General features: G+C 38.7%; 1 protein-coding gene across 2 annotated transcripts in view; it reads right to left on the bottom strand.

Annotated features, from left to right (window-relative positions):
* PALLD (palladin, cytoskeletal associated protein) overlaps positions 1–25,772 on the bottom strand; it is a 308,674-nt gene that overhangs the window by 186,786 nt on the left and 96,116 nt on the right. For both annotated transcript variants that reach the window (XM_065404625.1, XM_065404626.1), the window contains exons 2-7: positions 13,383–13,561; positions 7,488–7,554; positions 4,626–4,731; positions 4,215–4,289; positions 2,801–2,942; positions 2,413–2,436 (exon numbers count right to left, since the gene is read on the bottom strand). In XM_065404625.1, coding sequence (XP_065260697.1) covers positions 2,413–2,436; positions 2,801–2,942; positions 4,215–4,289; positions 4,626–4,731; positions 7,488–7,554; positions 13,383–13,561 — 593 coding nt within the window. The remainder of the gene's footprint in view (positions 1–2,412; positions 2,437–2,800; positions 2,943–4,214; positions 4,290–4,625; positions 4,732–7,487; positions 7,555–13,382; positions 13,562–25,772) is intronic.

Here is a 25,772-nt window from a genome sequence, read left to right as displayed (position 1 = left end):
ACGAAATTTTTCTCTACATATTGGTTTGCCAAATATTACTAAACATTTTCATTTTGGGTCAACCTGAAACAATTTTCTTTTTCAATTTTTTGGATCTGCACACAAACCAAATAATCAGATATTTGTACAGCATTAGCATAAAATCCCTTAGTTACTTTTGAATATCTCCTTCTTTAGCCCAATTTATCTGACCACCATATAACCAAACTCCTAGTTAACCAACAGTCAATTACAGCCCACAATGGCAATGCATACCATATGTTACTCTCCTGCATATCCAAAGGCTTCAGAGGTCTCTGAAACACTTAAGAAAAATTGGATTGTACTGTAATTTGACATCCTTAACAAATATAGACTAGTGTATAATTATAACCCAAACCCCATAGTTAATACCTGGGCTCACTGTTAAACCTTGTGAGAGGCCAGTTTGAGCAAATATACTGTTTTCAACTTTCTTTTAAGGTTGTTACCTAGCACATCTCACATTTCAGGCCTCAGTAAACCAGGTGGGGCAGTTGCAATATAAAAAAAATAGGCACATATGCAAGTTTTGTATTTATTCCCATGACAACTGATGCCCAAAATAAGTAATGGGATTGCATGCAGCAATCTGCACACCCATCTCTCCACATCCTCTGCTAATCAATATTTTCAAGGTCCAAAACTGAGGCACTGTGTCTGGGGGCACAATAGGCAAGTGTTTTGCTGGGGGGATAAGGGAGGTTGGTGGAGAAGTGAGGTGAAAAAAGGAGCACCCTCCTTCTCTCTTCCAGCTCAGTTTCATAAAAGACATGGTGGAAGATCATAGTTATCCATATTAGCCCTTCACTGTTTTTTCCTAGTCCCAAACCCTTCCTCTTCAACCTAGATTTTACCCTAGATCCCTCATATGCACACCACCAATTCACCTACCCAAATCCCCAGCTGACGCCGTTCCCCCGTATTCAATCCCGCCAATTCACCCCATGCCCACCAGTGCAGCATCTCAAAGCCCTTAGGCTCCTCTAACCAAGTCCCTATCAGTTCAGAAACATCCTACACAACACCTACGTCTCAGGCAGAAATTCTTTTCCTCTGCCCTAACTTCTCCACATCTGAACACTTGTTTATTTATTAGTTCTGAGCCATCTCCTGTCTCTTACCCCAAGGCTCAGAACACCCCACATTCACACACAACCCTCTATGTGCAGAAAACCAGCCCCAGGCTAAGAGCCCTTTACCTTGCTACCTGTCATCCTCTACCACCAAGCTAAGAGGCATCCCCTACCCCATTTGTTGTTTGTTCTGGGAAAGTAGGAGCACAGGCAGCATATGAAAACAGCCCTATACTCTGCTTATGTGATAATGAACAGAAATAACCTTGCTCTGTGCCTCCTCTCTGCTATCTGCCACTTATGTGCTGCAGGGCCAGGAGTTACATGCCAGTCAGCCAAGTGTATTACATTACAGTGGCTGAAGCAACTCTAGTCATAGCAAGAGTTCTCACTGGCAGCAAGTAATGCTACATTCTGTAGTTTGAGCCAGAGAATACAAAGTTGGGACAGTAGTGGTAGTATTTAGCCACAGTAGTTCCTACTAACTAGTTTTCCCCTTGACTTAATCTCTGGAGAAAAGGAGGAGGAGGAGGAGGAGGGTTGGCTGCAGTGCTCTTATAGGACATTTGCCAAGCAATCTATGCAAAAGCCTAAACAATTGCTTCAGAAGAAGCCATTTTCTTTCACTCTCACAGAACTGGAGCTAGATGGTGCCATGCTGGTGATTTTAGTGATTTCATGCACAAACATAAAAATGGTATGGCATGGGAGAACATATGTTCCAATTCCTACAACTTCCAGCTGATAGCCCAAAAAAGTCCATAACACAATGTGTGAAGAGTGAAATAAGGAGGTAGAGAGAAACGTGCAAATGGACGGACCATTTTTATGCCTGCTGAGTTCCAAGAGTCATACCTTGTGAATACACTGGAAAGGCTCACTGGAACTAAAGGTGCTTATTTTGAGCCAGCTCTGCTTACATTTAGTACAGCTTGCATCTGAGAAGCTAGACTGAGGAAACCAGCATTTAGTGGTCTGGTGTTACAAAACTATGCAAGTAGAATTTGGGTGATGGAATTTTGTGGGGATTGTTTTTCCTCATTAGCTTGCAAGTTGCTCATTTTCTGAGAATAAAGATGGTTTAAAGGTTTTGTCAGTGGGGACCTCCATATTGGTCCGAATGGAATTTACTGTTTAACGAATACAGGAATGGATGTAAAGCACAGTGCAGAATATGAAGCCTGTGATAAAAGAATAGATTGTCTTTAAGGGGGTTTCATGTTACCAATGTGCTCCAGAAATATTGTTCTATTTATGGCTTCAGTGCAAACACAAAGAGCTAGTGAATCAAAAGATTATTTTTTCATATGATTCTTACCAGGTTCAGCTGCAGACCGGGGCTCTGGATATCACATTATCCAAGGAGAAAATAAACAAGAAAAATGTATTAGAAAGAGGTTACATTAATAAAAATAATAGAAGTTCTGTATAGAAATACTACAGGCAAGTACAGTATCTATGCAGATGATACTGGCAGGAAAAATCAAGGATGACATTCATATCACCTGCCTATAATAGTTCTTCTGGAATTAATTTACTTGGTCTGTATTACTATTACCCAAATAAGTGGATAAGAGGTTTTCCCTTTATCCAGAACTCAATCCTTATGGTGGAAAGTGACTGCTTTGACTGACTGAGGCTAATTCCATGGTGCTTTCTTGAGAATACTTGAATATTATTGGGCTAGCCAAAGGGCTATTTCTTACTTTTCTGGAGAATTCTGAAATCTGGAGAATCTTGGATTTCAACATCCTGTCGAAACCACTCGACGTGCAAGGGAGGAGCTCCCCTGACTCTGCACTCTAGTACAACAACCTGTCCTTCAGATGCTGTGGAGTTTTGCAGCTCCTGAAATGTGACAAACATACTTTAAATTAACAAAAAAACCCTACATACTTTAAAACAATCAAATCAAGCTTCCCATCCTCAATTTATTTCATTGTGTCATAACATTCTGCTGATTTTCTCTTCCAAGAACAGTGTTTTCAGTTGGAATATGTTTAATACAGGGTCTATTTTTGAATACATTCTTATCATGGTTACAGAAGTAGTGCACTGCTTGTTCTCTAGGGGGCTGATCTTCTGAAAGCAACATCATTTAGGAGAAAGTGGAAAATGGTTAACTCCAAACATCCACAAGAGGTGGATGTCAACAGATAGTCTTCTATCTTATTTTTTACCCCATGGTGTGAAATGAAGAATTTTCAGCTGGCACACATCTTTTGTTAACTACATATTGGCTAATCTGGACATGAGAGAATAAATTGTTCTTGTTAGTCAATACATATACTGTATGTTAAGCACAATATTAATATAAGTGTTGGGAAGTTATGTTAACTGAATGTATTATACCCGCCTCACAATTCTGTCCAGCCATGTCAAGTATACCATAACACCTTGCATTAGCTGAAGTAAGCTTTGGCTTAAGTAGACAGGAAAACTGTTAGCATCAGGACACGAGTGTGTTACCATAGCAACAAGTAGGGAGTTACTCTCACAGGTTAATAGTAGAATGTCCCAAAGGGAAAAGGACAAGATATATGAATGTCCTATCCTGGTACAAACCTAGAAGGTACCTTCATGGACCAGTACCTGAAAGGCTAGTACCCAAGACAAAGATAAGGAAAGGAACAGAACAAGTAATTAAGGAAAATTGGAAAAACTGGTGGTTTGAATTTTAGTGACATGTAAAGAGTTTTGTAACTTCTACAATCATCCTATAAATACTCCTAGCTAAAATATGTACTTGGTGAGCACATCCATTATTGTTAAAATAACTTCAAAACCATTAGATTTTATTATCCAGGATGCAATGATGGGAATGGGTCTTTCTTATTAGCATGTGTTGCCAAATGTTTTGTTTTTAATTTTTGTAGCCATGGCCAAGTACAACAGTGATAGGTATGCTACAAACACATTTAATTCTTTAAAACATTTCAATAGTGCAGAAGAACAGGAAATTCACTATTACAATGTAAAGCTGCTTTTCCTAAGTGGCCACTAGTACCTACCCATAACAAACTATATAAAGTATATGTTTTAATGTGATTAAAGGATTCATGCATTGTTAGAGACTGGAAAGTAAAATGTAGACTGTATATAATGATAGAGAAAACAGACCTTTGTAAAAATGGGTGTGGAGCAGACAGGCTTGGATCCATCTAGTCGGTACAGATATGACGTAGGGCTTTGGACCTAGAAAATCAAAAATGACAGTCACTTGAAGCGCTAAATGTATTATTACTGTAAAGTTTGAATATGCTCTGATAATATGATCAATATAGATCTAATGCAAATCCAACTACATAATCCTGCAAAGGAGTTTTTATTATAGTACAATCATTGTGCAACTTTACTATTTCACATGTGTACTTCTGCAATCAAAATACAAGATTTAAAGGTTTTGATTTTAAGTTAAATAATATGAAGTATGATCCCTCACCCCCCAAAATGGCAATTCCACCCCCCCAATATTTAATTTTGAGAGAGATATTTAATATATTTGACTGACTTAACATGATATCTGAGTACCTGCTGAATGGGTACAGAGATAGGCTGAATTACAGCTGTGGTGACTCCAGCATTTGGAGTAGAAGATCCTATTGTTAAGGAAACAGAAGTGGTTTTCTTCTGGGCCCTGGAAAAAAAAGGGGGGGAAAAAACCATTTTTTCAGATCATATAACAGTTATCGAATGTGTTACTTTGGAACCAATGTAAAATTCTTACAGGATTTGAAAGGGATGACACTATATTTTATTTGCAGTGTTGTTGTAGGTACATTGGTCCCAGGATATTAGACAGACAAGGTGGGTGAGGCAATATCTTTTATTGGACCAACTTCTGCTCGTGAAAGAGACAAGTTTTCCAGCTTACACAGAGCTCTTCCTTCAGGATGTCTGAGTTCCTGCTGTAAGGTACTGAGTACCTTCAGGAAGAGCTCTGTGTAAGCTAGAAAGCATGTGTCTTTCACCAACAGAAGTTGGTCCAATAAAATATTACCTGAACCACATTGGTCTTTCTACTATATTTTATTGTCTATCCCCCTCCTACCTATCTTTGTCTCTATGCAATTTATAAACTCGTGCTGATCACACTGCCAGATTAAAATTACAAAATCAGCTTCCATTTTAGTCCATGCTTATAACCTTCCAAAATATTAACTTTGGGCAAAGATAGAGAATATCAGCCCAAAGGGTGAATATGTTGGAAGGTTTGAACTCAATCCCTTCATCAGCTGCTTTTCAGTTATGGAAGTATTTAAATTGTAAAACAAAACAAAACATTTTATTTAAAAACACAAATTTGACATCCACTCAAGTCCTCTGAGGATTAGTGCTTTTGCTTTGGTTTGGGGGATAGATTCTAGAAAAATTATAAAAATCAATCAATCATGGTTTAAGTGATATCACTTCTGAATGTGCACAGCTGACATCTTCTAAGATTTCATAAAGTTAGGTCCAGCCTGTACCACCCTTACTCACAATGAATAAATACCCACTTTTCCACAAGTAGTCAATTTTCTTCAGAGTGACTACTCAGAATAAGCATGGGCAAGGATGGTAGATCTGATCCTTAATGATGCCCACACTTGTAACACTGCACATTTTCTATACCTAATCAAAGAAGGAGACTCGACAAGGACAGGAGATGCAGCACATACACTGTTGCTAGCACAATATGTTTGACAGAGATTATTTCCATGAAAGAAACCAATAAAATAAAATTCTGAACATCCAGGATAGGAGAAAGTGTTGAACATAAACAATTTAAGGCTTCTTGCATTCTAAAATACTTTGCAAATTCTAAGATTTAATCTGGAAAATAAGTTTCTCTCTTTTCACATTGCAAAGAAACAGTTATCACAATATAAACAGATATATTACTGCCAGGGCCGGCTCCAGGCACGAGCTTGTCAAGCAGGTGCTTGAGGCGACCGCTCCGGAGAGGGGCGGCGCATCCAGGTATTCGGCGGCAATTCGGCGGACGGTCCCTCACTCCGCCTTGGAGCGAAGGACCTCCCGCCGAATTGCCGCCGCAGATCGTGATCGCAGCTTTTATTTGGGGGGGGGGGGGGGGCTGCTTGGGGCGGCCAAAACCCTGGAGCTGGCCCTGATTACTGCTTGTTTAAGTTTCAGAGAAAACTCTCATCACTACATCCACCCTTCTTCTCTCCTTCTGGGAACATCCAAAAACTTAGAAACTAAGGAAGATATTGGATACAGGTGAGTAAGCAACATTTTGTTTTGGAAAACAAAGTTGTAAAATTGTTCATTTTGCTTTTTAAACTTTCAAAATTTTACTTTTTCAAATTTCAGATACATCTTTTAAATGGGAACATTGGTATACATATCGTTACATGAATGCTTCCCCCTGCCCCAAAATGTTTATTCAAATTCAGTATTGCCAAAGTATTTCCAAATATAAATTTGGCTCAGCTAAACTACTGGGAAATTTACTCCTTTGTCACAGAAATGTATGTATTATATATACTTGGGCTGTCAAGCGATTAAAAAAAATTAATCACTATTAATTGCGCAATTAATCACACTGTTAAACAAAAGAATACCATTTATTTAAATATTTGTGGATGTTTTCTACATTTTCAAACATATTGATTTCAATTACAACACAGAACAGAAAGAGTACAGTGCTCACTTTATATTTATTTTTATTAGAAATATTCACACTAAAAAACAAAAGAGGTATGAGGTGCATTAAAAAATACTATTTCTTTTGTTTATAATTTTTACATTGCAAATATTTGTAATAAAAAAATATATACACTTCAATTTCAATTACAACACAGAATACAATATATATGAAAATGTAGAAAAACATCCAAAAGACTTAATAAATTTTAATTGGTATTCTACTGTTTAACAGTGCAATTAAAACTGCAATTAATCACGATTAATTTTTTAAAGTTAATTGTGTGAGTTAACTGTGATTAATCAACAGCCTTAATATATATAGATAGTAATTTTCTAGCCTATATTAAACCTTCTTCCACAAGGAAGTTAAATTGACTTTGTTTTTTAAGAAATTTCCTTCACTAGATGTTCTGTGAGTAGAGCCAAGTTAATCTAGGTATAGCTATTTTCTGCATGCATTATACATCAACATATTTTCTTTTAAACAGATGTCCATTAGTCTAAAGTTATTTTCTGTTTTGATAGCTCTGAGCCTACAATAAAGCCTGCATGTAGCAAGTCCCAGGATCAAGGTCCAGTATTGTACTTTAACATAACTTGATCATTGATTAACACCAGTTAGCCTCTTCTTTCTTTTGGAGTAACCTCAGCAAGGACAGATGTAGCAGAACAGTTTTGCTACCATTCTTATACAGTTATATAGAAAATTTGTATATCATTGGTGTTACTGAGCACACTTACTGTGGCATAGCTCCAGATTTTGACTTGAAAACTAAACTTTCACTCTCAGAATCTGTTGAGCTGACACCTGGGGGGGAAAAAAGAAGAAGAGTATATTCAGTGCTGTTATACACTCTCCAATCTCCACTACACTTAATTTCAAAAGTAAATACTATACTTCTTTAGTATTATTCTGAAAGCATTACACTGAATTGACTTATAGGATGTAGTATAAGTGAAATCATTTCAATGCAGAGCTGGAAATTCTTTTTTTGAAAAATATTGTAGCTTTTCTTTTTGCCTGACATGTCTTTATGATCTTTAAACGGTTTGGGAGTCATGACTGTGCTGATATATATTATTAGAGGTTAATTGCTAATTTAATCACAAATTGTTTTTCCTGGGGTTTTAACTCCTTCACATTAAGGCAAATTAAGCAAAAAACCTCTGGTTACCTACATGCATACCATTTTTCCGTAAAAGATGAGTTAATGGGCTATATTCATTCCTACCTGGTTTAACATCATGGAAGTCTTTGGAGAAGTGGCAACACATGGGGGGAGGGGCATGTGGGTCACATGTCTCCCCTCCCCCCTGGATTTGCTGCTTGGCTAGTCCTAAGCATGCTCAGTAACATTGCTGAAGCTGGCTGCCCTCACTCTGTCCCTCCTCCCCCCACTATCAGCAGGTATGAGTCATCTCTGCTTTAGAGATATACCTACAATGAATTTGGTACAGTCAGATTAATTGTTTAAGGGGATGCATTTTTTTAATCCATTCCAGGAAAGGGAATTTAAGGAATTTAAGAGCTTGAAGGAAGCTGAAGCTGTATGCTACTTAAAAAAAATAATACTATGCATGCTAGACAAGATTCCTGAAGGAATCACTTACTGTGCTATTAACGTATGTAAAAAAAAGTGATGTGTGTGACTTTTCAATGTCTTTGTGGGTCAAACAAATGCAGACTGAAATCCATAGGCTGCTAACTAGAGGTTTTCCTAACAATTCATCTGGGATTTCCATTGTCCCCAGTTCATAGCAAGAATGATAGCAAATGATACACTGTAGCTATTAAAGTTGTATTAAATAAAACTGCCAGTAGAGAGGAGGAAATTTCATTCTACTTAATTTAACGAAGAGAAAGTTAAAGGGTGACTTGATCATAGTCCATAAGTATTTACATGGGGAACAAACATTTGATAGCAGGCTCCTCATTTATCAGACAAATGTGTAAAAAGATCCAATAGTTGGAAGTTGAAGCAAGACAAATTCAGACTGAAAATAAGGTACATATTTTTTAACAGTATGGCTAATTACCTTATAGAAGAATTTACAAAGTGTGTGTTGAATTCTTCATTGCTGGCAATTTTTCAGTCAAGATTGGATTTTTTTTTAAATGTTGTAGTTCAAAAGGAATTATTTTGGGAAAGTTCTTTGGCCTGTGTTGCATGGAAGATCAGCCTCGACTATCAAAATGGTCCCTTTTGGCCTTGGACTCTATTAATAGCTATGAATAATTAGCGTGGCTATATTTTTGATAGATTAGAGAAAGAGGTGATAATGGGGCAAGATCTGGATATACACAGACCTGGATTTCACCAGAGGCTCCATTTGATCTCACAATGAAAGAAAGTATATACCTAACATATACTGTGTTTTTTAAAATTAAAATGTCAGCATTAATTCAAGATTTCCAGTAAAGCATTGTGACAGTCTGTATCTTTATGTTCACCCTTTTTACAAGACTATTTTGTACAAAGTATGCCTTGAGAGTTATCATTTGAAAGCTCATAATTTGATTATCATTATTGTTCTTGTAAAATATGTATGAAAACATTGTATGTAAAGTTATAAAATTCTTGTTTAAAACATGCTCCAAGTCTGGGGAAACAGCTTCAGACCAGTTCCCCAGAGACAACAGGCTAGCCAACACCTCAGCTAGGTGTCAACATAATCAAATGGACCACCACCTGGTTAAGCAGCTATTCTTTGGCAGGAAAAAGGGTGTAAGCAAGAAATTTACACGTTGGCAAAGAAACAGACTGGCTGTTGCCTGAACCCCAGCTGGAGATGATTTTCAAAGAAGAATAATGCTATAAGGAAGGGGAGCAAACTCCTCAGATTACCTCTCTCTCCTCACTGCATCAACACTTGAAAGACAAAGGAAACAACATTGAACTGGGGGAGGGGTTCTGGCTGAAAGGAATCCAGCCAGACTGCTGTAAGCATGTTGTGAGAGAAACCTTTTGCTTTAAATTCACTCAGCTTGTTAAGTTAGGTATTAGTTTGTGTTTTACCTTTTATTTCTTTGTAACCAATTCTCACTTTTATGTCTCATCACTTGTAATCACTTAAAATCTGTCTTTCTGTAGTTAATAAACTTGTTTTATCTAAACCAGTGTGTTTGGGAACTTCATTTGGGATAACAAGATTTGTGCACACCATTTTCTATAAATGAAATGACAGACTTTCTATGTGCTTGTATTGTCCAGGAGGGTACTGGGCAATACGAGATGCACATTTCTGGGGACAAGTCTGGGGTAGAGAATTTGCTGCTGTCACTCTGTAATATAATTCATGGCTGGCTGGCTAGCTAGCTATAGCACTCATTCAGTATATCTGGCAGTCATTTATATGCTGGAAGCTGTGCGTGGGCAGACCAGGAGTGGTTGCTCTCACAGTGAAGCAGCGTAAAAGGCATCCCAGATTGGAGAATTGAGGGACACAGCTGTTCAACAGTCCAGACGGTACCCTGGGTAATGTCACAAGCATGTTTAAATAAACTGGTCATAATGCCCAATGCATTGTTATTGCATCAGGTTGATTTTTAAGCTTTCATCTGTCTGTCAAGTAAGGCTTTACACAGTAAATATAAAAATATTTGTAGCAATGACACCATCCTTTTATATCCACATACTTATACTTGTTACAGAGTGGCAAAGAGGCTTATCCTCCTGCTGGTTTAAGTGAACAGGTGCAGCTCAGACATTTATAGATAAACTTTAACCTTAACTATAACTCAGTATAGCATAACATTTGCTTGGTAAACTGTCCACACTCAGTTCAGAGGCTATTTATATTCATCTACGTGCATTATACTCATCACCAAACTACTGCTGATGACCCTGCATAGCCTTCTGAGAAACAAAATGCTGTCTTTAATTCCCATTTACCCCCTTCATTAACGATTGCTTGAGATTCTGGTTATTATGTGCACAGATTTTAGTTCTTCCTTTAATGGGAAATTTGAAAGAAACTTAATACTTTGAAAAATATCAGAATTGGGGTTCAAATTTTGATGTTTTCCATTTATCACACACAGAATTTAATCGGGGCATTCTGTGCAACTGGAAGTTTTAATATAATCTATGTATCTAGAAACATCTTGAACATGGGAATAAAGCTTTTTCATGCTCTTTTTAAAAAACAAACAAACCGCAACTGATGTTTCATAGAAAGTAATTTTGTTTAGATCCAAATCTTCGATATACCTGGTGGGGGTGTATGGATTTCTTCCTTAGAGATGTGTGAAAATGAGAAATTGTCGTTGCTTATTCTGCACGTAAACTCCAAAATTTCTGTTTGATATAATCATAAGCAACTAGTTATTAGTACATCACAAAGACTGACTTCTGGGGAAAGAATCATGCAGATACCTAAATATTCAGTCTATATTCAATGTTGCTAGGCTATAAAAATTAGGAGGTAGGTGTGTTGTAATAACTGGGCCTACAAATTTACCCTAATTGTGAGCTCAGCTGTGAAAAGCAAATGAAAGTTTATAAAATGTCACAATAACCTAAAACAATAAATTGATGGAGAAAGGTGCAAAAGGGAAATGAAAGACTGAATTAGTACAAACAAAAAGGCCCACTGATATAATTCAAGGAAGGACTGTGTTAAGCTATTATGCTGAGTAAACAAGAAAAGTACGGGACCAGAAATTAATGTGTGTCAGAAATTAGGGCTAATTGGTCAACAAAACAGCAAGGGTGATGAGCTATTCTCCCTGACTCCTTTTTGTGGTTCTTAAAAAGAAAAGACTTTGGGGAGAAGTTAGCAGAAGCAGCAGCTGTCTGACAACTGTTGCAGTGAGCTTTATCATCATGGCTACTATCCCCAAAATGGAGTCTACGTGAAAGTTTCTATGGATACACATGAATGAAGGAGAAAGTGGTCTTCGGTGGGTGGGGCTTTAGCGAGAAGAGTGTTTGAGGAATGGATGTTAACAGGACAACAGCATGCTAATGTATCTCAATGCAGAATAACAGCTCTAGATCTAGTAGAGACTATACGTTCATTGGAATGGGGATTTTCCTTTGTATTTAAGTACTGAATATTGAAAATACAACACTTAGAGAATGATAAAAAAAATAGTACTAATATTAAATTATGCATCTCTGTTTAGTTTCTAATTACTAATGAAAAGTGGATTTTTTGTTGGTCAAGAGCTGATCCTTCTAATATGTTGATATCCACACACATATGTTACAAGTGTTTACTATATCCATCTATTTTTACATATTTAACTGTTAAAATAAATTTTACCGGCTGCATTTATGAACTGAAACCTCCAAAAGAAATAAATGCCAAAAATGGTTGAAAGAACAATAGTTGCTCAAAGGAAACAATTAGAATTAACTCAACTACGCCTTTAAATATTCCATAATTAAAAACGCCTTTAAGTGTCTTTCCACAATAGTTTAACTTCAGTTGGTTAATACCGTACTTGAACTCTGAGCAATCTTGAATTCAAAGAAACATGAGAAGAATTATTGGTATTTGGTTCAGGACATGCCTGTATTTTAATCTCCCTTAAAAGCTTTAGAGAAGCAAATATTTAAATCATGCAGGCCAGATTCTCACTGCATTCATTAGGTGACTATCAGAATTTTTTTTGTTTGATTTAGTACATTCAATTAGAAATTAAGGCCTCAACTTCGCAAACAAGTGAGGCACTTTACATCTGTGAGTAGTCCATCTGAGTTTATTCTGTTTGTAGGATTGGAGTCTAAGTTTGGATCATGACACTACAAAAGGTTACAGTGTCAAAATGGCTTTCATGCCAAAATAATCCTAAGTAGAGGATCACACAATTTGTTGCTTCTGTAGGCCAGGGCTCCTTTCATTCTTCCCCACTCCAAGCAGCCTATGTGGCACCTTCTCATCCCCTTCTATTCCAGGGACTCCCAGGAAGCCCCACGGGATCGGTGTACACCCCTCCATTCCTCATTTCCCCCCATAACAGATTCCTCCATTCTCCCGCACATTCCCTCCTTCTTCCCCACACCAGCATCTACCATCCATCCTCTCCCTATGCCAGCATCTGTGTGAGCCCCCAGTCCACTCTTCCTCCCATTATTTTTATTTAATTTCTGTCTGGAAGATACTTCATTCAGGGGGTCAATGTTTTAAAACTGTACTGGGAGGATGGGCAGAGCTGAGCTGCCACGATTGGTATGTCAGAAGATGTTAATGGGTGCCATCAACTGGTTCTTTGATCTAAAGACTATTGGAGCCCTAAGCTCTCCTAAGCAAATGCCAAAGTGCCTGTGTCTCCCCCATTTCCTCTTTCAGTTTACCAATTTTTGCCAAAATCAATATGGTTCTCCTCATTGATGTCTAGAAAATTCCCGGAATTTTTAGAGACACAGAAATGCCACCAAGTTGAGCGTAAGGCCTAGCTTGACTCAGCGAAAATCTCGAAGCAACAAAATCATAAACGAAACCTAACGTGCAGTATCTAAAGTCAGCTCCATTTTTAAAATGAGATTTTGGCTCCTAGATGCCTACATCCCCTTTGAAAACAAGACGTAGGCCCAGATTTGTAAAGGTATTTAAGTATTGCCGAGCTCAGCATTGCAATGCCTAACTGATTTAGGAGCCTAAGTATTTTCATTTTACCCTTTTTCTTACCTTCAATGAATACTTCTGCTGAAGTACTATCAGAGCCAACAGAATTTGATGCCAGGCAAGTGTAACGTCCGGTATCGTCCTCAAAGGCTTCTGCTATGACTAGTGAATGAAGGCCTCCACTTTCACAATGGATCTGAATATCAGGGGAATTCTGCAACTCTTTCCCTTCACAGAACCATCTGCAGTTCACACATGAACAGGGACAGAATACAAAGAGGAAAAAAAAAGTGTTGATTTGCATCTACCACTAACAAAATGGTATGAAAAATTGTTGCAAACTCTAAACAGCTGTATACATTAAGGAAAACTTATTGTTTGTTTTTATATTTCATGGAACCTACAAAGAAATACAACTTTCTAATATAAGATGTATCTCAAGCTTGCTTAACAAACGTACATATTTACAAATTGCTATTAATAATTTCCTTAACTTCCCTTCGGGTACAATTAACACATTGTACATTTTTAAAAAGTAACCTGCATTAAGCACTTGGAAATTAAGTTACAATTTAATCTCTTGTTTTGAGAGTCAAAGGCAGTATGTGTAGGCAAGCAAACTCCTTTGTGTTCATTACAAATCCTCCATCTAGAATATGTGATTTTTGTTATCAAATTTGCAATCAAAATAGCAAAGCCATGTCTTATGCCTTCCATATCATTAATGTTTTTAAGGTTCCTACTAAAATATGACCTTAGTGATTCCAATTCTGATACAAATGGTATAATTCACTCTTGACAAAGTTATTGCTTTCCTAAACACCCAGAAGTCTGATGTGGAGGGCTCCAAAGTGATTTGTTTATCAATACCAGTACATACACACTCTCCCTCCCGACCTTCATCCTTATGAATAGATTTTTTTCATTATACAATTATGAAAATACATTGAAAGCCTGATTTACTTCAATTAAAAAGAGAAAAATTTAAGGAATTTTCTACTTCAGACCAACAAAAGATTCAAAATCCCTTTGACAAGATTGTCCCCTTAGTTCTTAACCACTTCTTAGCATTTGTCTGCAATTCTAATCTTCCATTAATTGCTTCCATCTGAAACTTTTTGCTTTGTTGGCATCTTGTCCTGAAAACAAAAACAATAGAAGCCATATCTGTTGCTTTTCCTAAACTTAAAAAAAAAAAAAAAAGTGATGCAGTGTTAGGGTATCTTCCATTCCTACTTAAGAACAGTTTGCAATGCATCACACAGTGCTAGAGATGTCAAATAATAAAGGTCAATTAGGAGCCTTTACAAATGGACCGACCTGTTCCTATTTCATTCTAGCCAAATGGATAGAATAAAATTACTTTGGTTTCCTTTTCATCTAGGATTAGCAAAACAGGAAGATACTTGGACAATTTGCCTCTAAAAATATTAAATCTGAATGACTACATTCATTTTTATTTTATACCCTAGAGTAAAAAATGATACCTTCCCCATTCAATATCTAATGGATTTACACATGAGGTAACTCCCATTAACACTAATGAGAACTGTGCACACAAGTCCCCTGTGCAGATGAAGAATAGACACAATATTCCTCAAGGCTAGGAAATGTTGATAATGGAACTAAAATCCTATACCATTCTGTTTTGTAATTGAAGACTAACAAGCTCCTTTTGTGTGTCCTATTGTGCCCAGAGCTCTACACACACACACACACACACACACACACACAGTACCAGTTAGGCAAGAAACAAATAAACTTCCTTTTGTTTACTCAATAAATAAATTGGCCTAGTTTTACAATTATCTGGTTTGGGGACAAATTTATCCAGTCAGTTCACATGCCAGTTCCTCCCCATCCCCTCCTTATTCTGCATGAGGAACTTCAACTACTACATCTGCCATTTAGACTGCCAGAGTCCTAGACTTTGATCACCTTTTCTATAGGCTAAGAGTTTGATAATATAGAGGAAGGAAAGGCTGATCCAGAATTTCTGGACTGATAACTGTAGCCAAGACCCTATAAAATGGGGAATCGGAAACCTAACTAGCCATCCTATTCCTCTTTCCGGAAATATCTTTCAAGGCAAAGACTCCATTCATAGCCTAATTACTTTCTCAGATAGGGTCCAGTTTTAGTCTTGTGCAGGTTTAGACTTCTAATAAGTCTCTATTGTCGCCCAAATTCCTTTTACCCCAAATATTTATGGTACTATGATTTATATGGTCATAAAATGTCTGCTAATATAGTTTGTACCAGGGAGATTTATCCGGTGAGATTTAAACAAAGTTATTTTCTTAGGAGGGTCAGTTTTATTTTCTTCCCCTGATGCGTGAGATTTATGTGGCTAGCAACTAGCGACCTCAATGGGAGTTATTGCAAGTAAATCTTTATGTATTCTGTGACTTCTAGTTGAGGTTGGGAGTCACCATCAATGACCTATCATTAGAAAAAAGAACATGAATCCCAACCTTCCACATCAGACACTGCCTCATTTCAGTAGCTGAAGCCAAAGATCAAAATATAGTAGTAAGCAATTCAGTACAAAATTACCTCAATCATCTTTAATGTGATGCTTGATGAACAGGAAACAGGCCTGATTTTTGACTACACTCATCACTGTTATCAAGAACAATTCATTCCCCCATTTCTGATTGCAGTTGCAACCTAGTAATTGCTGTTTCATGAAATGAAGAGACAACGTTGGAGATGTTGGTTACATTAGCTACGTATGTTTATTTCATAACATTTTCAACTCAGTTTTCTTACAGGAAATTCAGGGTATTTATTGTGAATTCCTCAGGGGAGAGCTGAAAATTAAGTCTACTGAATGAATGCCTCACTGAAGTTTTTGTTTTTCTTGCAATGAACTTGGTAGGTGCCAGTTCAGTTCACATGAAGTACCACTAATGTAATGGATCCATTAGCCACCCAGAAAGGTGTTTTTCAGCTTATAAAGCTGGATGAAGTGTTAAGACTTGCATGCACTTAAAGATGGAATTTACGTTTAAAGCAAACTAGCTTTTATACAGCATAGGATATTCCATGGAGCAGATTGACCATCAATAGATTACACCTTTACACTATGGGCTTTGTCATCCCTATTTAGCTGTTTAGCGTGGAAAGGTTCAGAGGAGAGGAATTCACACTCAAATGGCCCTAAAGATTAAAGAGGAAAGGCAAAGGAGGCCTTCTAGTATCATTTTCCCTTTCAGGTGCTACTGGCATTTTGGAATCATGACTGATCAGAGAAGAACAGTCACGTGAAACTTATGTGAAAATTCCTCTGCAAGTTTGCACTAGCTAGGTCAGCATTTCCTCCTTTACAGTCCATTTCATAGGCGACTGGTAACTGCTGATGGGGGAGGGCATAATGGTCCCCCCCCCACCACCACCGTCACCTTCCTGGTGACTGCCAAGGCACCCTCCAGCAACACCCTCTTGACCACGGCACCCCTCTGACCATGGCACACTGGTTGGTCGCTCACGTCGCCTATTCTTAAAGTTCACCCTGTCATGATTGGCCTTAGGGAAAATGGCACCCTAGCACCCTGCCCCACTGCCTTCCTGGACTCCCCAACCCCAATCACTCTTGGACCCCGCTGCCTCCTCCAACTCCCTCCCATCGCCTCTGGCCCCCACTGCCTCCTCCAGCTCCCACCCATTGCCCCTGGGCTCACTACCTCAGCTCCCGCTGCCTCCCCCCCTCAATGCCCCAACTGACTCCCTGAGCTCCAGGCAGGGGAGTCCAGACACATACTCGATCAGGTAACTGGCTGCCAGCCAGTGAGGAAGGGATGTGACTCAGCAGGCCCCCCTGCTCCCCTCTGGCAGAAAGTGGTTTCAATTCCCTGCTCTGGGCACCAGCTAGTGGGGCTCAGCAGGGGCACTCACTGCTGGTGTCTTTAGTAGGCACGACCCTTCAGCTGCGCTCAGCCCACCCTGGCAGAAATCGTGCCCCCCCCCCCAATGTGTCGCCTATAGCCCATTCCTTGCTATTTATTCCCTTAGGGGGGAGAAGGATTATGACCCAGGTGTGGATGTGGAAGGCGATGGCAATTTTGCTCCTGAGGGAGGCATTCTACTAGAAAATTATGCCCTAAAGAGTAGCATGGAAGAATGGGCCCACAGTCCAGATGTTCTGAGAGAAGGAGGATTTCTCTGTAGATCTCAGAGTGAAACAAAATTTTGTACTTCATATGTTCAAAGCACTGTGTGCAAACATTAATTAATTAGTTCTCACACCACCCCTCTATTATAGATATATATTATGTCACGTGTATACATTGGGTGGTGGAGGAGGGGAAGTACACAGGCAGGGGGTGAAATGACTTGACTAAGATAACACAGCGAGTCTGTGGCAGTTCTGGGATCAGATGTTCTAATGCCCCCCTTATGCTCTTTTCTTTAGAGCAGTGGTTCTCAATCAGGGGTACACAGAGGGGTCTTCCGGGGGTACATCAACTCATCTAGATATTTGCCTAGTTTTACAACAGACTACAGAAAAAGCACTAGCGAAGTCAGTACAAACTAAAATTTCATACAGACAATGACTTATTTATACTGCTCTATACACTATTCACTGAAATGTAAGTACAATATTTATATTCCAATCAATTTATTTTATAATTATATGGTAAAATGAGAGAGTAAGCAATTTTTCAGTAAAAAAGTGTGCTGAGACACTTTTGTATTTTTGTAAGCAAGTAGTTCTTAAGTGAGGTGAAACTTGGGGATACACAAGACAAAAATCAGACTCCTGGAAGGGGTACAGTAGTCCAGAAAGGTTGAGAAACACTGCTTTAGACCATGCATCTAAAGAGAATTGGCATGGTCTAAAGTAGTGGTTCTCATCAATTCCGGACTACCATATCCCTTTCAGGAGTCAGATTTTGACACCCCTGTGCCTTAGTATCGTTACTTCATTCATTGCACCCACTGAATTTCAATGGCACTTTTGCTCCTAAATCACCTGGGCTCAGTTGAAAGTTCCACCCTTAGGAGGCTAACCTCAGTCACTAGTTTAAGGATCTTGGCCAAAACTCCTTACTTCTTCTCCAAAACTGCTGTGTACAATTGTTGTGGGTTAGTGAACCATTTCTGTAGGTTATCCCAATGGTGACCACATTTCAGTAGTCTCTGTAATTGATCCCTGCATATAGTTTCTATTTCAGTTTGTTAACTTTACTAAATCACTTTGGGATCCTTTGTAGTGAATGGTATTGTATTAATGCACGACATTATATCCTAGTCAGGGCACGTAACAGCTCAGATAATTTTTTTAAAAGGGTGAGAAAGACTAGCACTTTAACATATTTCAAGTGACAGGGAAGTGAATTTTGACTGCTGTGCACTCTTCCATGCTCTCGTATAAGTAGTTCCACTCCTCTCCCCCCTGCCCCCCAAGCTTTTTTACTGGCTATACTTAGCATCCTAATTTTTACTGTGATATGCTTACATGAAAGAAAAGAATGATAGATGCCAGCTGTGAAACAGTTTGTATATCATGCATATCATGACATGAGTTAGTCATTCATACCATTTGTCTAGCTCCTTCACTCCTCTTTCCCTCCTGCCCTGACAATCCTCCGTTTATGGAAATGCATGTGTGTCTGGGATTTTAATGACTCTGAACAAAATATTAACATTTGAGCAGCACAGTGACTGACCAAATACCAGGGCCTTAAGAAAAACAGTTCAAGCTTTCCTCTAATGCATAATCCTGCTGTAACCTATGTTTAGTAAAAGTAACTGAGGAATAAGGAGCGTTTCCTTTCCACACACTCTTAAAAGTTAATTTAAAATGGCAGCTGAAGTGAAATTTAAAGACATAGCCTGAGGGAAGAATTATAATAGGGCACTCCGACCCCTACAAAATGTGAAGTAATTTTATCCTTAGTGGTGTTAACTATGGCCAGCAAGAAATGCTAAAAGGAAACAATGTAGTATTGCTTTAGTGGTATAGTCAGTGTTTCCATTATACTGTATAAACTCCTATTTTGTAATTTCCCTATAAAAATTAACCAGTCTCACACTTCCAGCCTGCAAAACATCTCCATTTGCAAACTTTTTAGTTTACAATTTAAAAAAGAAATCAGTTTCACCACATCAAAATTAGAGTATATTGCTATAAAGAAATTAATTTATGTTTCTAGTGTAAGCATAACTCAGTTTTACACAAAAAGTAATTTGTGAAGCAATTAGGACACGTTTTCATATATAGTCCATATTCTTAGCGTTATAGATTATAAAATTACTACAAATAATGACAGACTCTTGCTACCTATATTTTGATATCTTTTAAAAATCCATCAAGATTTTAACCTCTGAAAACAATAGAAAAATGTGTAGCTTCTCTCTGAATGCCTAGCTTAGTGGGTCCAAAAATGAATTTACAGGGCTATTGTGGTCAAGCTAGTAAAAAAAAGTACATAACATTGGATGATCTCTCTCATTTATTCTGGACTGATCTCTTTAGTAATCTAATTGTGATCTTAAAACTCTCCCCGACCTGAGAGTGTCATATTCAGTGGAACAATTGCAGGATTAGTCTCTCAGGGTATGTCTATACTGCAGTTAAACATCCACAGCTGGCCCGCATCCTCGGGCTTGGGCTATGGGGCTGTTTAATTGCAGTGTAGATGTTCAAGGTTGGGTTGGACCTTGCAGCGGGCAGGGTTCCAGAGCCCAGGTTCCAGCCTGACCCCAAATATCTACACCGTGATTAAACAACCTTGCAGCCTGAGCCCTGTGAGCTGGAGTCAGTAGACATGAGCCAGCAGGGGTGTTTAATTGCAGTATAGACGTACCTTAAGGAGGCAACAGTCTTTCCTCATGCAGACCAAAAAACCGCTCTGGATTTGCTGCATTTTCACTGTGTTGTGGAAGGAGAGAGGTATAACATTTGTTCAAGAGAATTCTGCTCCCTGGAAGCAACATAGAAGCAGAGAGTGGGAGGAAAGGTAAGAGATGGGGCCGGTTGATTTAGAAGGAATGCAGTGCACCATGGCCTCTACTGCTGAGAGTAGGCTGCGGGAACTCCACAGACTGTCTTCACTAGTCTACTCCGGTTTAGAGGGGAAAATGTGTTCCCTCCAACTGTCACATAGTTCCTCACAATCTTTTTGTGAGAGCTGTGTTTATGAACAAGGATTTGGCTGTAAGTAACTATTAGGAATTTGCACTACAGACTAACTACTGTTTATAGTCGTTCATAAGCCAAATATTTTTGGTAAAAAAGTGATGCACCAAAGAACAGCTTATAAACAGGTCTAAACCAAAATTTGATGATTTTAAACTCTATGGAATCATTGAATTGAATATCTAATACAGGGATCGGCAACCTTTGGCCCGCGGCCCGCCAGGGTAAGCACGCTGGCGGGCCAGGCCGGTTCGTTTACCTGCTGCTTCCGCAGGTTCGGCCAATCGCAGCTCCCACTGGCCGCTCCAGGCCAATGGGGGTGGCAGGAAGCAGTGGCTTACCCTGACGAGCCGTGTTCCAAAGGTTACCGATCCCTGATCTAATACATTGTAGTTTTGTTTACCTGGAGAGTCTGCAGGCATGGAGCCCCTCAGCTCCCTGTGACCACAGTTCTCTGTTCCCAGCCAATGGGAGCTGCAGGAAGTGCCGGCGAACTGCGGCCACAGGGAGCTGAGGGGCTCCATGCCTGCAGATGCTCCAAGTAAACAAAACGTCCCGATCCGCCAACAGCCTACCCTGACAGGCCGGGAGCCAAAGTTTTCCAACCCCTGAAATATGGGGTTGGCTTATGAAAGGGTCATACAGTTTTTGCTATTTTTATCTATCCATTTTGGGGGGTCGGCTTATAAACGAACAGGCTAATGAACGAGTATATTGAAGTTGATACACACACTGAAAAGATGTAATAACTTAAGGAAAAGAACTGCTAAGTTAGTTTTAGGTATTGACAAATCCAGACAAGGCATTTGAAGTTGTAGCTGAGACTGTTCTTAGCTCATTTCATTGCGTCTGGGTATTGCAGCGGTTTCGCAGCCTTGTATAGTACTATATGCTAAATGCACTATAGTAACTAGATACCATAGAAGACCAGTTTTACCAACCCTGAACGTTCAAAAATCATGAGTCCACCCTAAAAGATCATGGGATTGGCTTAAAGCACCCAAGAATTAAGATATTAAAACTGGGTTATTTGCCTCTAGTTTGAGTCTTTCAGGATTCGTATTTCTAGACTTTTCTCTGTTACCTTGATACATACAAGTTTCCTTTAAAAAAAAAGAAACATCAGAGATTATCATAACATGACTGCAGGAGTTGGGACTAGGAGAAAAACACCAAAACATGACAAGAGCTGTGATAAAATCATAGATTGTCAAAGTTTTACCTTCAGCTTACTGGTTTTTGTCAGTTTGTGTTCAAACCTAGTATTAGACATATTGTACCATCAGGTTAAAATTGGCAAAAAAAGTTTTTTCTAAAAACTGTTTTATTTATATCTTAGATTAGGAGAGCTTTTAAACCTTATTTACTTATCTTTGTTTACCATTTGCACTTTGCTCATCTTGGATCATGAAATTCTGCTGGCTTCAACTGAGTTACCAATGATTTAAACCTCTGTAATGCATCAGAATGCATGTCACAAAATGATAGCCCTGAATTTCAAATTCACTAGTGCCCTCCAAATTTATTCATATGCCCACTTCATCTTATTTGAAGATCTTCTAAACTGTTTCAACTTTTAGTTATAATTATAAAATATTATTCTGAGAGACATGGGCCTGAATCAAAGCACTTAAACATATGACTAATCCAAACCTTTTCAGCAAAAACATTTGGAACTATGCCTTACACTCTGAGATTTACCCCATTAAGTTAAAGTTAGAGACACAGCAACAGATTTGGCCCAGATCATCATTCTTTAAAAAAATAATAATAATGAAACTTTAAAAATAATGCAATGGATAAACTTTTGTTTGGATTTAAGTGTTTCTCTAGGTGGTTTATAAACTTAACCCTGCATCTTTGTGGTGGTGGATGAGAACTGTGAGGGTGTGTAAATTTGACTAAAAACAAAAGTGGAACTAACTAGTATCTTTTTGTACTGGTTTTATAACAGAGCAAAGTTTGACTCTATATATTTATGGAAACCTACCATATAGATAAGAGCCAATAATAAAAAAGTCTGATAAGATGAGACCATTCTATTTCAGTAAAATTTCATATGTAAACAGGCATTCCAAGACACAATGAATCATATTCCAGATGGTTTCTGTATTAGTCCACATGCATAGAAAATAAAAATCTAGGAGAAATGTGTGAACTCACTGATTGATGGGGTATCTGTAAATTCAGTTTTCCCACCATGGCTCAAATTAATTGAAGGCAGAATGAGGAAATAGGTTTTGCTTTTCAAACTGTAACAAGTTAATTTATTTTCAGTATTAGCATATGGAAATGCAATTAACACTAGATCACAGAGATTATTTTCCATATAGAAAAACGGCCCTTAGTAAATACAGAATTTTTGGGATGCATAGTCAAGGTTATCTAGAAATATTACTGTCATGCAGGTACTGATGTCTTCGTTGCAAGAGCTCAAGGTAATATCCCCTGCTGATCAGTCCCTGCTGGTGTATATTAATATTTTCAAGTGACCTTGACTGTATGTGTTTTTCTAGACCTTTATAATTATTAAAATATGTATTACTTATTTGAAGAGTTTAACAGGAGGACAATTATGCTTTAAAAGTGAAAATCTGCCAATTTTCTCTTTGGTGAATCTGGTTTCAGGTCTCATGGGTACATTTATAACATGAGAAGATTAGAGATAACAAAGAAATGACTCACTGTGAAAGCTGATTTTTCCACAGCACAGTGGCAAATGATATAGGTATCATACTTTAAGTAATCCAGTTTTAACAGTCATCCTGCAGAACAGGAGGCAACTGTGCAGCTGTTATTAATTCAGTAAGAATAGGAAGCAGATCAGGCTCTTTTCTATGCCAGTAAGAAAAGGATGGTCTCCTCACATTGAGAAAAAATAAGAGTGGAAGATTCTCTCCTTCAGTCCAGTCCTCTGCTTAGAAGGATGAAAGATTGGCCTAAGAGTGGACTATGTAGCAGCTTTATCTCAGATCAGATCACTTACAGCATAAACCCCTTTCAAGCAGGGGAGAAGGGAGTGCTGGATGGCACAGTGGATAACAAGCCTTTCACCTCTCGAGACCGAAGTTTAAATCCTACCTTAGGTCACAAGATAACTGTCCGTTCTTGCTCTTATTTATCCACATCACAAAACCACTACACAGTTTACTAAAAATGACCCCAATCGGCATGGTCTGCTGAAGTACTGAAAAGTTATAGGTGTGGATTAAACTAAACTACATTTGGAAGAGCTGCATGTGAAACCTTGTGCAGTGTTTTCTGCTCTATATTTGGCTCAAGTCAGTAGTCTAAATCCTTCACTTTTATAAGCAGTAACATAATTCACAAGTCGGGCTGAGTAAATATTTTAAATAAGTAATATTTGCAAATATTAATTCAAATTAAAACAGAACTTGTGTTGTCTGTATTTGTGACCTCTTATTTACATAAAATTGTGTGAGAAGTTTTGTTCACAAGAATGTACTTGGAAAGAGAAAGTGTCAAATTCTCATGCAAATATGTATTCATACATTAATATGTATTTACAAGAGAAGTGTTTGTGTGGTTCTTCAGAGCTCTTTGTGGGTTTGGGCGATGATCAGAGCAGGGAACAGAAACACTGCCAGATGCTGTAGGGTATGTCTGCACAGCAGCTAGGAGTGAAACTTGCACTAGCAGGGCTTGAACTATCATGCTAGCATGGACGTTGCAGTCCACAGAGACTTGTGCTAGCTACCTGAACTTGACAGCCCACTCAACAATATTGATAATAATAATATTCAACATTCAATAATATTCAATATTGATAATATTCAAGCTGCTGCCTGAACCACAATATCCATACAGCTATTTTTAGCATACTATCTTGAGTCCTGCTAGCACGAGTCTGTCTACCCATGCTCGGAGACTCGCTCCCAGCTGCAGTGTAGACAGACCCTTAATTATCCTGTAAGGGGCACTCAACTGTTGAGCACCTCTGAATGTCTGGATGTGATAACAGAGTCAATTTCTCTCCTCTGCTGCCTCCTGCAGGCTGCCAGCTGATTTTGATGCATCTTCAGTGGCTTGGCCCTTCAGCCAAGTCACAAAGCCCTTTTCGAGTATTAGAGTCCAGCAAATAAACAGTCACTATCCTCACTAGGGTCTTCAGCCCTGGCTCTGAGCCCTTTAAATTGAGTCCTTTTTTGGGCTCCCAATTAAGGTCTGTCCCCTTTTGGGGTTCATGCAACTTTACTGGGGTCTGGTGGGGGAACCTGGGCCTGCCCACTACTCCAGGTTCCAACTCAGAGACTCTATAAACTTCATTCTTCTGCTGCTGTTTCCCTGGGCCTTTTCCTACCAGGCACTTTTATCTCTAGCCCTGCCTCAGGGCTAACATCCTCAGGTCCTTCTATCTCTGCACTCTCAGCTATGTAAATTCAGTCAGCCATAGAATTTATCTGATTGCTGGGCTCCTTTGACGAGAGAGGAGCATCTTGTCCACTCCTCTGGTCCCAGCCAGGAACTGCACTGTTAATCCCCACCAGATCCTTTTATCTGGACCAGCAGGGCCCTTATTGGCCATTGCTAGCCGCTCTAGCCCTTGGTGGACTGTGGTTTCCAAACTGTCTGCTCCAGAGAGGCCTCTTTAGGCAGACCTGGAGGACCCACCTTCACGACTCTCTTCCTCCCACATTGCCCCTTCCTGGTACGGGCTGTAGTAGGAGCATGGGGCCTCCTGTAGGGAACTGCAAAGGCCAGGTATACCCTGTCACAGGCCCACAGTGAGGATTTAAAACTTTCAGAACTTCAAGCTGCAAAGTTGTTTAAAAAGTCAAGATTTTTTGGAGCTATTTTATTTCTTTCCTCCTCTACAAAAACAGGTGAACTTACTTTTTTCAAACTTAAAAATAAAAAAACAACCCCAAAACAAATTACCACAGCCAAAAAGCTGAAAGTTTCAGAAAGTTGCAAATGACTGAGGAAAAGGGATTAGGATGGAAACAAATAAGAAACCCGATCTGTAATGGGATGGAACTACCTCATAGCTACAAAACCTTTTCTGAAAAATGTAGAAAAACATCCAAAAATATTTAATAAATTTATTTGGTATTCTATTGATTAACAGTGCAATTAATCACGATTAATTATTTTTGTAGTTAATTGCGTGAGTTAATTGTGATTGCCAGCCCTAATACCCACAAAGCAATATTGTTTCCCCCATTTTGGTCTCAAGGAAACAATTATTGGAAACTGGACACACTCTTAAGCATCATTCATAGTCACAGGAAAAAGCTGCAGACATTTTTTGGACCTCATGCCGTTTTGAACCTTCTACAGACATGGTT

This window comes from Emys orbicularis, chromosome 5 (assembly GCF_028017835.1).
Source record: "Emys orbicularis isolate rEmyOrb1 chromosome 5, rEmyOrb1.hap1, whole genome shotgun sequence".
Taxonomy (NCBI): Eukaryota; Metazoa; Chordata; order Testudines; family Emydidae; genus Emys; species Emys orbicularis.
The sequence above is the reverse complement of the archived record's forward strand: the minus strand, read 5'-3'. Positions and strand labels throughout refer to the sequence as shown.